The 14,494-nt window shown below is 38.9% G+C and overlaps 1 protein-coding gene across 1 annotated transcript; it reads left to right on the top strand.

The window, feature by feature from the left end:
• The first annotated feature begins 5,000 nt into the window (after nt 1–5,000).
• Nucleotides 5,001–14,091, top strand: LOC133711503 (coatomer subunit beta'-3-like). Its single transcript, XM_062137616.1, has 25 exons — nt 5,001–5,210; nt 5,451–5,471; nt 5,559–5,620; nt 5,768–5,822; nt 6,230–6,266; nt 6,348–6,673; nt 6,774–6,905; nt 6,982–7,130; nt 7,781–7,849; nt 8,028–8,178; nt 8,282–8,347; nt 8,913–9,101; nt 9,494–9,634; nt 9,739–9,813; nt 9,926–10,102; nt 10,372–10,463; nt 10,559–10,675; nt 10,809–10,923; nt 11,076–11,147; nt 11,389–11,585; nt 11,674–11,767; nt 11,974–12,080; nt 12,378–12,516; nt 13,005–13,159; nt 13,729–14,091. Exons 1-24 carry the CDS (start codon nt 5,208–5,210, stop codon nt 13,110–13,112), a joined length of 2,694 nt encoding a protein of 897 aa, XP_061993600.1. The 5' UTR covers nt 5,001–5,207; the 3' UTR covers nt 13,113–13,159; nt 13,729–14,091.
• The last annotated feature ends 403 nt before the right edge of the window (nt 14,092–14,494 follow it).

Raw genomic sequence — 14,494 nt, forward strand, 5'->3', positions numbered from 1 at the left:
TACAGATGAATTTCTAAAGTGGCTAGCCAAAATGACTTCTTAGCTACCTTGCCTAAATTTGACTCAAAAATGGCTAGCATTGCTAAAGATGCTAGTCTGGTGTAGCATGCTAATATATCTAAAAAACTAAACATGTTCTCCAAAATAGCTAAGGAGTCAAAATAGAGAGTCTGCTAAAAATGTTCTAAAGAACGTGTAACTTAGGTTTTCTAAATTAGGTAATAGTTACTTTGCTTCCTTGTTCTCTCTCTTATAGCTATATCAATGTGGGATTAAGCTCTAGTACATAATGTTTTTCAACATTGAGAAGACTGAGGATCCTCCCTATATAATCATCCAATCCAACCATATTTAGGTCCATTAACTCCAATAGCCATTCTTATAAAAGATACGCAAAATCAAAAATCTATAGCTATGAGCAAAACTATCAACATTGTTTATTGGAAAAAATTCAGTTTAACCCCCTTAACTTTGGGCCTAAAATCAGACTGGTCCTTAAATCTTTTTTTTTAATCAGACTGGTCCTTATACTCTCAAACAACATCATCCGAGTCCAAAATTTGAATCCGGGTCCAAAAATGACGCCAGCTGCTGAGTTGGAGCCGACAAGGAGGCCCACACTTCAGATTTTTAAACCCTGAAGGAGGGCAGAATGGACATTTCTAATTTAATATATATAATTTCTAATTTTTATTTTTACTCTCTCTCTCTCTCTCTCATCTTCTCTATATCGGCGACTGGATTACGCGTTTCACCTTCACCTCCTTCCCACGATGGCGCCATCAATGTCATCCTCGAACAGCTCTAGCTTCAGCCTTGTAATTTCTCCTCCTTCAATCTATTCAATCTTCAATCTTCACCTCCTTCCTCTCAAATCTCAGACCGCGACATCTCTATCCTCGCCAAGTCCGCCTTCACAGAGATGGTCGCCTCCGCCGTCTGCAAGAAGCTGGCCTTCGACCTCATCCGCTCCACGTGCCTCACCGCCGACCTGTAGGACACCATCTGCACCGGAGCTCTCACCTATCCGACCTGCGTTGGACATCATCACCAACTTCCTGAGCCGGGTCACGAAGTCGAAGACCTGGGCCACCAGGGCCCGCTTCTTCTTCTTCGGCTTCTTCTCTCTCTTCCATCCTTTCCCTCTCTGCTCATGGCCATCAAGGGTGAGAATGAAGATAGTGGATTTGAATTTGATAGCATGCAACTGGATTTGAGTTTGGTTTTTGGTTTTGAATTTGATAGCAATTGGGTTTTGGATTTGAATTTGATAGCAATTGGGTTTGAGTTTGGGTGTTGATGGGTTCAGAAGAACAAGAAGAAGAATTGGGATTTTGAGGTTACTGTTCATTTCGGGTATCACTGTTCAAGAATATCAACAGACAATTGTTGGTCTATTTCCGACTATATATATGAACATGAGATCGTGATTCTTATTGTTGGGTATAACTGAATTTAAGTTTTGGTTGAATTTGGAGAATTGGAGTTTTGGGTTTTGTGGCTACTGCATATTCATGGCTCTTGTTTCCGTTTCCGATCAAGCAACAATCCCATAACAGAGTAAATTGGTTTGAACGGTTGTTCGTGAAGTCATTGTTGTTGATTATATTAATTTTGTATTGGAGTCAGAGATTATTTGGGATAGAAATGGAGAAATTGAGTTGGAAAGCAAGAATTGAACGGGTTCGAATTATGAGCAATTGTGAGTGTAATAGTGTTTTGAGTTATGGAGTTGAAATGGAATTTGAGTTAAATATATGTAAACTGACGAGGAAGATGGACCGTTCAGTGAAAAAAGAAGAAGGGTGGTCTGAGATTCAAGAGGAAGAAGATGAAGGTGAAACGCAGCGTCGAGATCACGCCGCCGATATAGAGAAGGGGTTTCTAGCGTGGTTGGGGAGAGGGAGGAGAGAAAGAGAGAGAGAGAGAATTTTGAGAAAAAATAAAATAAAATTAGAAATTATATTAAATTGGAAATGTCCATTCTGCCCTCCTTATGGGTTTAAAAATTTGAAATGTGGGCCCCCTTGTCGGCTCCAACGGCTATAGTGACGTCACATTTGGAAGCAAATTTAAAATTTGGACTCGGGTGATGTCGTTTGAGAGTACATGGACCAGTTTGATTAAAAAAAAGTTTAAGGACCAGTCTGATTTTAGGCCCAAAGTTCAGGGGGGTAAACTGAATTTAATCCTTGTTTATTTGAGAGGTAAACTATTTGTTTGCAAACTCTCGTAGATCATGTTTTTTTTTTTTTTTTGAAGGAAATGAAGATATATTCCTGTAATCAAAAGATTATACGACCGTGCAAGGTCAATATAGGGGATCTGAATACCACCCCTTTTACATTCCTTGCTCAAATAATGCACTGACTGCACAGATAGTCAGGCAAACACCCAAACAAAAAATGCAAAAAACTAAAATTCAAAACGAAAATGCAAAAGAACTAAACTTCATGCATAAGGAAAATGCAAAGAAACAACAACTAATTAAGAACTAAATTTATTCCTACACAACCATAATTCTCTGCATTTGCCTTGATTAGCTTGGGGTAAACACTGCAGTGAACAACCTTAAATTAGGATTATGTTGAGTCTAGCCCACAACAGACTCGCCAAAGGACCCAGCTCCAAATCCAGCCCAAGCCAAAGAGAGGAGGGAAAGTGGGCTTAAACCAAATGGCCCAGCCCACCCCCACTTCCCTCATCCCTACACCCAAATCAGTCTTCGCCATAACCCTAGCGAGACCTGCAGAGCTGTTATCACCACCAATTGAGTCTGGCGGCCTCCCTAGGCGCGAAACCACTGCAGCCATCCCGCCCTCCAAAAGCTTGTGTTTTTGCCTACGCTGCAGCCGCCCGAGTTCGATCATGAGCCAATGGCCTCCTTCAGCAACCCATGCAAACGTTGTGCTTCTGCTCCTTGACCAAGGATCGACGCCGAACTAAGTACCTAAACGAATAAAGTTGCCTTCGCACCTGAGCCCGTTGCCGATCATTGAAACCCAAAACTAGATCCCGATCACACTAAGGCCTACGCCACTGTGCAAACGAGAACATTAGCTGCTGCGAAAAACCACTGCAGGATCCGTACCTAGCCAATCTAGAGCACGAAGTGCTCTGTCCTCTTGCAGAGAGTTAACGTCGGTGGATGCCTCCCCACGTGGTTGGGCAGAAGACGAGGTCACCACCGCCACCTACATGTAACCTAGGGTTTCGAGCTGTCTCTCTCCTTAGACATGAAGTAATTAAGTTGTTATCATCACTTGGGAATGAAACTTGTTTTGTTTTCTTTCTTGAATTTCTTTAAAAATTAATTAAAAATCAAATGATGTGGAAATTATTCTATGCACCGACGGTGCAAATGACCCAACACTTACCCTTGATATTTATAATTAATATTTTTAGTAATGACCTAAGAGTGTATTTAATATAATCTAACCATCCATTTATGTCGGTGCAAGTGCACGTCGATGCACTGAATCCTCCCCCCAAATGATGTTACATCAAAGTCTTTGTCTATGGTTTGACATGTTTCACACAAACCATGCAATAAAAAATTCCCGACATCCAATGTGTTTTTTTTCTTTTTTGGAATGTCCAATGTGGTCTTAAAAGATCATTAACGATATTGTAACTAGATCGTAACTCGTTGATTTCACAAAAGAGTAACGCGGTCACGAATACAAATTCATTTCCTGCCAATTCCTATCACGATAGTTAAACAAGGTTATTAGGTTCTTAATTATGTCTTTGTCTTTTTTTTTTTTCCTTTTTATGTGGATCGTTTTATAAATTTTTTTGAATCAAGCCCACAGGGGGAAATAGTATATTCATCACAAGCCAGAATATGCCGTTACATACTCTGCCGCTGTCATTTAAGGACATAGACAGACAATGAGGTAGTGGTAGTACCCACAATGGTACGTAGAAATAGACCCACTCATTATACATTTCAGACCATAGAGATAGCGGAGATCCTCCTTTGGTACTACGCCAGAGGCGCTAGAGATCTAGGTTCCTAATACAAGGAAATTTATTGAATTTAGACAAAACTAAAAACATAGAGTTGGGCCAAGGGCCTAAACCCTAGCCCAATTGAGAAGCTACTGGACCAGGGTCAAACCCAGCCCATAAACTCAAAGCCCAAAGAGGATATCCATCAGCAAAGGTCCACCCAAGGCCCAAGCCTGGTCCGGTCCAGTCCACCTGCCAGCCAACTCCATCCCCGTCGCACAAACCAGCCAGCCAAGCTCCGTCCGCCGTACTCTGCCACGACCCGCACCGTTCCGATCCGCGCCCCACGATCCATCTCCTGCGACCCAAAACCGCACGGGACACGCCACCACGACCTGCACCGCTCGATCAGCGCCTCCACAAGCATACCGTCGACAACCCAAAACCGCACGAGCCACGTCGCCTCAGAGAAAAAACCAACCTCGAGCCACTGCCAAAACAGCCAGATCAGTGACGCCGACATCAGGGTTCAATCGCCAAATCTGCTAGCACGACCACCACCTCTGACTCCATCCCAGCCGGACCATCCACAAGCCCCGAGCAAACCCCCCATCAGATGCCATCCTATGAGCAATAGTCCATCCAATACCCGTCCGGCAGCCAACCTCGTGACGACGGCGAGGCCAAAGGCCAGCCAGTGCGCCCAGGCGCCGCCGGACGAGGATGATTGCCCAGAACAAAAACCGGCCTTTAGGGTTTCCTTGAGAGAGAGAAAAGCTTCGTGTATCGTATTATAACAATTAATAACTGGTTATCCAATTTTAAGTCAAGATTTCTCACTTAAAAAGAAAAACGTACGTCACTAAACCAAATCATTGTCACAGCTGTCAAAAAATTTTCAATACATGCATCCAGCAGAGATTAAAAAAATTAAAAAAAATAAAATGAAAACCACACTAGGCCCAAGCCCAACTATGTGTATTGGTACGCGTCTCAAGCCCACATTAGGCCCACTCTACCCTTTAACGATCTCGCTCTCTCTCAGTTTCAGAGACCCATAGACTCTGTTAGTTGCGGGCGAGGGAGAGACTCACAGTCGCTCTGCTTCTCCTATCTCTCCGATCCCTCACTCTCTCTCTCTCTGGAGCCCTCGACTCTTCCAGCTTCGATCTCTCTCCCTAGGTTTCCGCCTACGTCTTCCTCGCTCCGCATCAACTCCTCCGCTCCAAGTTCGTCGTCTCCAGCACGCAGCAATGGTAACGTCTCTCGATTTTGAATTCTGCTTAGATCTGAAAATGCCTCCCAAATTTTCACTCACTTTCTTCTTCTTCGAGTTTCGTTGATGCGTTAGAATTGCGCAAACTCGATTTCGAACTGAGCCTAATTGATCATTGACTGACTGTCCGACTTAGTTTTAGCTTTAGCGATTTGTTTCATGGAGTTTAACTGATTTCTTTGGTGCAATGTGTGCGGTTGGTGCCGGAACTTCTCTGCAGCCTCTCAGGCTTGACATTAAGGTAGCTCTTCCTCAGCTCCTTTAGATTTGAGCTTGCAATTTTTGAGAATTTTGATAGTTTGCTTACATAATGTACTGATGTTTTCAGCGCAAGTTTGCGCAAAGATCCGAGAGAGTGAAGTCTTTGGATCTGCATCCAACTGAACCATGGTAATCCTACATTCTCACCTCGTTCGTAGATTGTGCTATTTTCGCTGTTTATGGTGCATGTGAATGTAGTTTTGGAAATGCTTGCTGTGAAATATTATTGTGCTTATCTGTTCTGTAACCTTATGTTAATTTGTTTGCATGGTGTAGGATCCTTGCAAGTCTTTACTCAGGAACCGTGTATATCTTGAACTACCAGTCACAGGTTTGTGCCAGTTATCCGATATTCCAGTTCTAGTTTTCCTATGGCCTTAATGCGCTATTCTTTTTCTTACATTTTCATCAGTAAGAATTTACACGGTCCTTGCTTTTGCTATAATTGAAAGAATTTTTGTAAAAATTGGAAAAAGTACACTCTGTTGTACTTGTTGTTCGTTTATTAGACTTTGGCATCTAGGTAAAAGAGAAACTGGAATTGTATGTATCCTACCTGTGTTAGGAACCATGAATTGCGATGCAGAACATTTGAATTCTAGCAATTTTTTAAGTGAGTAATTACTCTGTATGACATGCTTGCTCCACATTGATATGATTATCGCATCACTACTATTGACTGTGAGATCTTCTGAGGGTGTGTGTATTCCTGACTGAAATGTTACTTATGTGTTACAGACCATGGCAAAGTCATTTGAAGTCTCTGAATTGCCAGGTACTACAAACATTAATTTTTCTATGAGCTTCAATGGTCTTGAGATGGCAATTATTTGATGTCAAAATTTTATGCTTGCAGTTCGGTCAGCAAAATTCGTAACACGAAAGCAATGGGTAGTTGCTGCAGCCGATGACATGTGTATACGTGTTTACAATTACAATACCATGGACAAGGTTAAAGTCTTTGAAGCACACAGTGACTACATTAGATGTGTGGCTGTCCATCCAACACTTCCATATGTTTTGTCATCATCTGATGACATGCTTATCAAACTGTGGGATTGGGAAAAGGGGTGGATGTGTACTCAGATATTTGAAGGGCATTCTCACTATGTCATGCAAGTGACATTTAATCCCAAAGACACCAACACTTTTGCAAGTGCTTCCCTTGATCACACTGTAAAGGTGCAGATAGAAATATTCTTTAGCAACCTCTGTACATAATATTTTGGAAAATCATTTGGTTGTATGTAATGTTAATTACTTGTCACCATCCTGTTTCCAGATTTGGAATCTTGTCTCCCCTGACCCAAATTTTACATTGGATGCCCACCTCAAAGGGGTCAATTGTGTTGATTACTTCACTGGTGGTGATAAACCGTACTTAATCACGGGATCTGATGATCACACTGCAAAGGTATGCGATATGATCTTCCTGACACTTCAGTGGTTGAATTTCATGTATATTCTATAACTCGAGTTTATGGAAATAGGTATGGGACTATCAAACAAAAAGTTGTGTTCAGACACTTGAAGGACACACTCATAATGTATCTGCAGTATGCTTCCACCCTGAACTTCCAGTTATAATTACTGGTTCTGAGGATGGAACTGTTAGAATATGGCATTCAACCACTTACAGGTAGTTTAAATTAAAAATGCAGAGTATATGTTTCAGCTATTTCAGATAAAGGTCTTGTGTGCTTTGTCAAACCTTCACTTTTAGTTTCCAAGAATCAGTTTGTTTTTTATTGAATTGTTAAGGCCTTAGAAAGTTAAGTCTTTCCTGGCCTGAAATTTACCTATAAACTTTGATGAAAATTTGAAGGTAGAGACCCTCATCCATCTTTTAAAGGATATGATATTGAATTTGTAGTCTTACAGTCTTATGTAGCTTACTTGGTTGGTTCCTAAGATTGTTGTTGGTGTCATCATTCTCATAGGCTTGACCTATCCCTCAAAAGTCATTAGAATCACTGTTTTTTGTGTGCGTGTGTCTTCGTCACTGGTCTGCTGGACATATCGTCAGACCAGGCAGCTGAACATATTGTATCATCTGTATTGAAGCTTCTGTTAGCTGTTTAGTGAACAGTCATATAAAAGACTAATGAGATTAAGTTTTCTGCTTCTTTGCTTTTTACAGATAAGACTATTGCTCTGTCCTATAGATCTCTGCACATATTTTAAACATTCTGTAATCTATGGAGTGATAATTACTCTTGGTTCTCGCACAGAAAAGTTGAAAGGAAAAAAAAAGAAAAAGAAAAACTGAGATGACTACTTACTTTGCAGGCTTGAAAACACATTGAATTATGGGCTGGAACGTGTTTGGGCTTTTGGGTATATGAAAGGATCACGTCGGTAAGCTCTTTGTTTTTAATTTTTAATTATCTAGTTTCTCTATGTGTCTAATGCTTGAGGTAGATGATTGAGTAAGACCAAGACTTCTCCATTATGATAACCTTTGCAGGTTGGAATTATGTTCACAGTTATTATAGTTGTGATATGATGATTTTATTCATTTCTTCTTTGTATACAGGATTGTTATTGGTTATGACGAAGGAACCATTTTGGTAAAAATTGGTCGAGAGGTACCGGTTGCTAGCATGGATAGTAGTGGGAAAATAATCTGGGCCAAGCATAATGAAATCCAAACTGTGAATATCAAAAGTGTGGGATCAGATTTTGAGGTTCAATCTCCCTACTTGCTCAGACTTCCAATTTTCTTTTAGATGGTCCTAGAATTATTTGTTTGAGTTGAATTGAATGTTGCCCTTTTGTTGTAAAATTCAGATTACAGATGGAGAAAGATTACCATTGGCCGTGAAGGAGTTGGGAACCTGTGATCTTTATCCTCAAGTAAGTATCTATGTTTGAGGAATCTTTAATCTAGTTGATATTGTTGTCACTGTAGTTGTGCCATGCCAGCTTACCTACCTCACTAGCCTTCTTCAGGTGTTTCTGCTTCCTTTTCTGTGATGTTACTCTTGTCAAGTAACTATGGACCATTACCCATAATGCATTACTATTACACCCCAAGATCTTTTAACACGAGAGATTTAGATTAGAGTCAGGAAGATGCATAACAAGGAAATAATTTTCTTATCCCCACTCCCTCATTGTCCTCTGACTCAGTTTTAGCTGTAACCTATGTGGGTAAGGGTGCAGTTGCATTGATACCTTTCAATTTTGATACTTTATTTCAATTGATCATGTTGTGATTACTTCACGAGGCATAAGCATGGTTCTCTTTACTAGCAAATGTAAAGGTCGATCGTTCAAGCTATACTATACCTTTATCAATTTAATTGGAAGTCCCAATCTGTAAGAAATTTTGATCTGCTTATAAACACTGCACTTGAGATTTTCAGCAGAAAATGCATATTAGATGCGTTTTTGAGTTTTATATTGTATTTGATTCCAGAATTTGAAGCACAACCCCAATGGAAGGTTTGTTGTTGTTTGTGGTGATGGAGAGTACATAATATACACAGCTCTAGCGTGGAGAAATAGATCCTTTGGCTCGGCATTGGAGTTTGTCTGGTCATCAGATGGAGAATATGCTGTTAGGGAAACAACATCAAAGATCAAAATTTTCAGCAAAACGTTCCAGGTATTGAAGCTTATAAAACAGATAAATCGTTGATTCTACATTAGATTATTTTTTTAAGATTGGTAAATGTCTCTTTTGTCAAAACAGTTATTGTTTTTCCTCTCTTTGCTTCATATGCTGTCTAGAAGTAGTCTGGTTGAGTAAGGCACTGCCTTGATTGGAGAAGATGCCCTAAACTTATTGGTCAACTAAGCTAAAATGTCACCGCCAATTTGAGCAATGATTTCTGAATGATGCAAATTTGGAACTTGGAAGTGCAGATAGTTATCAGCAGGGCTGTACTTGTTTGATGGCAGATTTAGCTCTTGCATAAAACAAATAATTGTCTTTCAAAAATAAAAAAAGTTTGCTAAGTTGGATAGGTTTGGAGTTAAACTGGTATTACTGTGCAGGAAAAGAAGAATATCCGACCAACATTTTCTGTTGAACACATTTATGGAGGGACACTATTGGCAATGTGTTCAAATGACTTTGTATGCTTCTATGACTGGGGGGAATGCAGATTGATTAGACGAATTGATGTCAATGTTAAGGTATCCCACTAACACCACTTGGAACAATATCACTGTCAAACTTCTGATTTTGGCCACACCGGTAGTAATCTTATGTTTTCCTTTGGTTTATTTGACTCTTCTAGAATGTTTATTGGGCTGATAGCGGTGATTTGGTGGCAATTTCTAGTGATTCATCATTCTACATTCTAAAATACGATGTAAGAGCCCTTGCTTTTCAAGCTTTTCTACCCTTTATTAAGTTTCTCAATTATTTCTATGCATGATAGCTTAAACTAGTTCACATGATTAACTTAGTTTGGTTAATTGCAGAGGGATGTAGTCTCTTCTTATTTTGACAGTGGAAGGCCAGTTGATGAACTAGGTGTTGAGGATGCCTTTGAGCTGCTTTTTGAGATAAACGAGCGTGTCCGAACTGGATTATGGGTTGGCGACTGTTTCGTTTATAATAACTCCTCCTGGCGACTCAATTACTGTGTTGGTGGTGAGGTATATGATATTTCCAGCTTTTAGAATCAGTTCATAATATCTATTTAACATCAGAATGTTTATTTTTTAATAAAATTGATATTGACATGTGAGAATTATATTGCCATGTTGTTGTTTTCTCACTAAGTTCAACCCCAGCTGAATATATGAGGGTCTCTTACCCTTGGCCCCCTCTTACTTCTGCTTTAGTTTTCAGAACATATTAGAAAATGTTTGCTTTATATTTATTTGAGATAAGGAAGGTTTTTTGATTCAGTGCAACTTTTCAGGTGACCACAATGTTTCATCTGGACCGGCCCATGTACTTGTTAGGATATCTTGCCAATCAAAGTCGTCTTTTTCTTATCGATAAAGAGTTCAAGTGAGTTTTTGCTTGCAAGATGCAGTTCTGAAGAGGAGTTAAGTCTTGTTATTCTTGGTCTTAATCTCTACTTGTTTATGTTCTTATTTATGCAGTGTCATGGGATACTCCTTGCTTCTCAGCTTGATTGAGTACAAAACACTTGTTATGCGTGGAGAATTAGAGCGTGCCAAACAAATTTTTCCAACAATTCCCCAAGAGCAACATAACAGGTAGGAAGATTTTGCATTTGCAAATTGTTGTGTATCAAGCAATGTTAGATGTATGTCCTAACTCTGGTACAAGGAGGTTACCTTTGATCTTATAAGTGGGCGTGTTATGATGTAAATCCTGTTTTGCCTTCAGTGTGGCTCGGTTTTTGGAATCTCGAGGGATGTTGGAGGATGCACTGGAAGTGGCTACAGATCCTGACTACAAATTTGATCTTGCTATACAGCTGGGTAATCTGGAGATTGCAAAGGTAAGATACTTATACTGTTTATTGCTGAGTTGGTAGAAGGCTTTGCTCTGGAGCTTACTTTTACTTTGGTGTTTAATTCCTTTGTACACAAAACTCCTTTTTCTTTTTATCTGCTTGTTTGAATATATAAGGTTTTCTTCTTTTGCTGACAGGAAATTGCTACTAAAGCACAGAGTGAATCCAAATGGAAGCAGCTGGGAGATTTAGCTATGTCCTCTGGGAAGGTATATCTTTACCTCTGTCTTCTGTCGATTTCCCATAAATAAACTAAAAGACCCCACATTCACTCGCACCTAAAGAATCATTCATCTATCCAGTGATTGGAAGTGCTCATAGCTACCCTACTTAGTGTTTGGTACTAGATATTCTTACTATCAGTTGAACTTTTTGTTATACATCAGTTATGCCTTGCATTTTATGTTGTACATCCAAATCTTTATTCATACCAATGAATGGCTTCTGCAGTTAGAACTTGCTGAAGATTGCCTATTATATGGAATGGACTTTTCTGGCTTGCTACTCCTGTATTCTTCTCTTGGAGATGCTGAAGGAATATCAAAACTTGCTTCAATTGCTAAAGAGCAGGGAAAGAATAATGTTGCATTCCTTTGTTTGTTCTTGCTGGGTAAATTGGAAGAATGCATCCAGCTGTTGCTAGATAGGTAAATTTCTGTTACATAGTGATTATCCCTCAACTTCTCCATGTTTTGTAATGTTTGTTTGTAGAAGTATTGACATCTTTCCTTACAGTGAGCGGATACCTGAAGCAGCTTTGATGGCACGATCTTACCTACCCAGCAAGGTGTCAGAGATAGTTTCAATTTGGAGAAATGACCTGAACAAGGTCTAACTTCCAGTCTTTTTCTTTTTCAGTTTGAGTATGAACCTTTATTTTAGGAAAATCTATCATCTGAGATGTAGAAGTAATGCCAACAAATAATAAGTTGCTCTCTGTTTTACTAAAATAGCTGTGCATTGTGTTCTAGATTAGTCACCAATTGAAGCAATTCGATAGATGCTAACTATGTACTTTAATTTGCCACATGACAGGTTAATAAAAGAGCTGCAGAATCTTTGGCAGATCCCCAAGAATATCCTAATTTGTTTGAGGACTGGCAGATTTCTCTTTCCCTTGAGTCTAAACGCACTGAAAATAGGTATCCACCGTTCACTTTCCTACTCAATGTTAAGGTCATGAATAATGGGACTTTGGAACACAGTCTTGAGTTTGTGGCACTCCAGTAGACATCACCATAGTTGCTGATTGGTGGTGCAGTACTTTTAGGATCTTGTATTTTGATTACATTTGTTTCAACATGAAGAATTGCTATATCATGCATGGCTGCACATCGATAGCATTTTACTAACTTGTTATTGGTTGATAAATTTTTTTTTTTTTTTTGGTGACCTATGCATTTAGATTGACTGTATTGTTTTATGTATGTTTTTTGCAGTGGCAATTATCAACCAGCTGAGCAGTACCCAGTCTATGCTTCTGAGAAGCCAGCCAGCAGTCTTGTTGAATTGTTCAAAAGCATGCACATTGATGAAGAAGAAGCCGCCCCAGTTGAAAATGGAGATCTGGATCATGAGGTACAATTATTCAACTGATTTAAACAGATTGTTGAACTGAAGATTAGGGGAGCTGATTCTGATTTGAGTTATTTGCTTACAAAGTTATGAGTATTTTTTTTTTTTTTGGTCACTTTTGACTTGAATTTTGAGTGCAAAAGTTCAGAGAAAATCTTGTGACTTCTTTATGCAAATTACTCTAGAGACAACTAAAATAGCAAAGTAACAGAACTTGCAAATCTGCAACTTTACCTTGCCTAGGCTTTTTCTTTTATCTTTTCCTCTCTTTTTGGGGAGACTATTCAGGCAAAGTTCACATTTTGTCTTCTGAAAATCACGTTGTAGTTTTCTCAAGTTTTAGATGCCGCATTAGGATGTTTTATGAGTAATTCAATTAAACATGTTAGATATATGACTTCTGTTTCAGCATTTCTTGTGTTAGTTTTCTTTAATATTTATTGCATGACTGGGGTGCTTTAAGGTTTTACATGTATTTGGCTATGTTACAGGACTTAGAGGAGAATGGAGAAGATCAAGGTGAAGTACATACCATTGAGGAGGACTCAGACTCCATGAATGGTGTTGTTCTTGTGAATGGCACCCAGGAGGAAGAGTAGCCTACAAATGCTGAGAGAAGTTCATCAACATAAAAATCAATCTTCATGTAAGATGAATGTCTTCTTTATGAAATATTTTGTTTTAAATTTTCATCAGTCGATGTGCCCAGTCACTCATAGATGGTTCATCTTGTTGCATGATATGTTCTTCGTAATTGGGTGAACCTCTTCCTTTAAAAAATTAATCACTCATAATATATAGTTCATCTTCACTTGAAAGAATCGTGGAGTCGGATGATACGTTCTTCATATTTGAGTGTTTATTCTTAATTACTTGCTGGTTCCTTGATCTGAACATTCTCATAAGTTAAGAGATCATTTGGGAGTTGGGCAAATGATTTTTTCTTTTTCTTTTTAAAAAAAATAAAAAAATTTGAGGCCTATTCATATAAGTCTATCCTTTCAGTGGTTTATCCAACAAATTAATGTTGTTTGAAATCCTACATTCATTTTGAGTCCCCTAAAAATGTAGGGTCTTCTATTATCATGCGGGTATGTCATGTTCTCTACATCTTTAACTCTACTAAGCTTGTTTCCTCCCATAAACCACTGTATTTGCTTATCGTTTTAGATATATGACTTCTTACGCAAGTTTTCCTTTCTCTTTTCTTTGCAGGATGACTTGTAAAACGTTCCAATGTACAACCTGGAAAGGCTCCCTTGTAGTTTCCATTAGGATAGTTATATTCTTGTGATACTTTACAATTTATATATTACAACACAGTGACACACCTTATAATAGGTTGCCAGAAAGAGACCCATCCAGGGGCCCCGTGGCTGCGGGTGGCCTTTGATTTTGTAGCTAAATGAAATCTTTATCTTGATCAAATGTAACATATACAATGATGTGGTGTTGGGCATTAGAAAAGGAAAAAAAAAATGTTTCGTTTTTGTTTTTCGGTGGAAATAAACGTTTGTTAATGACAATGTTAATCCCATTTGATATAAATTTGTTCCCTTCTTTGTGCGCTTAGCTTGATTCGATTTTTCGGTCTTTGTAAAGTTGGTAATCATTATTAAACAATGTTCAAATCATAGACAAACATTTGGTTTTGCTTCTGGTTAGTGTCATTAGCTGCAGAGAACAAAGGTGGTCGGGAAGTTCAAACTTAAATTAGTAAATGTTGATGGGCTCGAACTTAAATTTATTCTGAATCATTGTATTTGCTTTTATAAATTTTTGTATGGCAGGCAATCAGGTAAGGGTGGGTTTTTGAGCTGGCATTATTGAACTTGTGCATCTGTATCGAATCTAACTTTGTCATAGTTTGTTTGTATAATAGATTTGCTGGTGTATTTTTTTTTTTTTGTAGTACAACACAACAACTACTGAGATTATACGACAATTCGTTGAATCAGAAGTCCTCATGTTACTGGACCAA

The sequence above is a fragment of the Rosa rugosa genome, chromosome 1 (assembly GCF_958449725.1).
Source record: "Rosa rugosa chromosome 1, drRosRugo1.1, whole genome shotgun sequence".
NCBI classification, from domain to species: Eukaryota; Viridiplantae; Streptophyta; class Magnoliopsida; order Rosales; family Rosaceae; genus Rosa; species Rosa rugosa.

Excerpts from the sequence above, each read along its gene's own strand:
- LOC133711503 (XM_062137616.1), top strand. Across the intron at positions 7,850-8,027 it reads TATATGAAAGGATCACGTCG|GATTGTTATTGGTTATGACG; the intron begins GTAAGCTCTTTG and ends CTTTGTATACAG. Across the intron at positions 8,179-8,281 it reads GTGTGGGATCAGATTTTGAG|ATTACAGATGGAGAAAGATT; the intron begins GTTCAATCTCCC and ends TGTAAAATTCAG.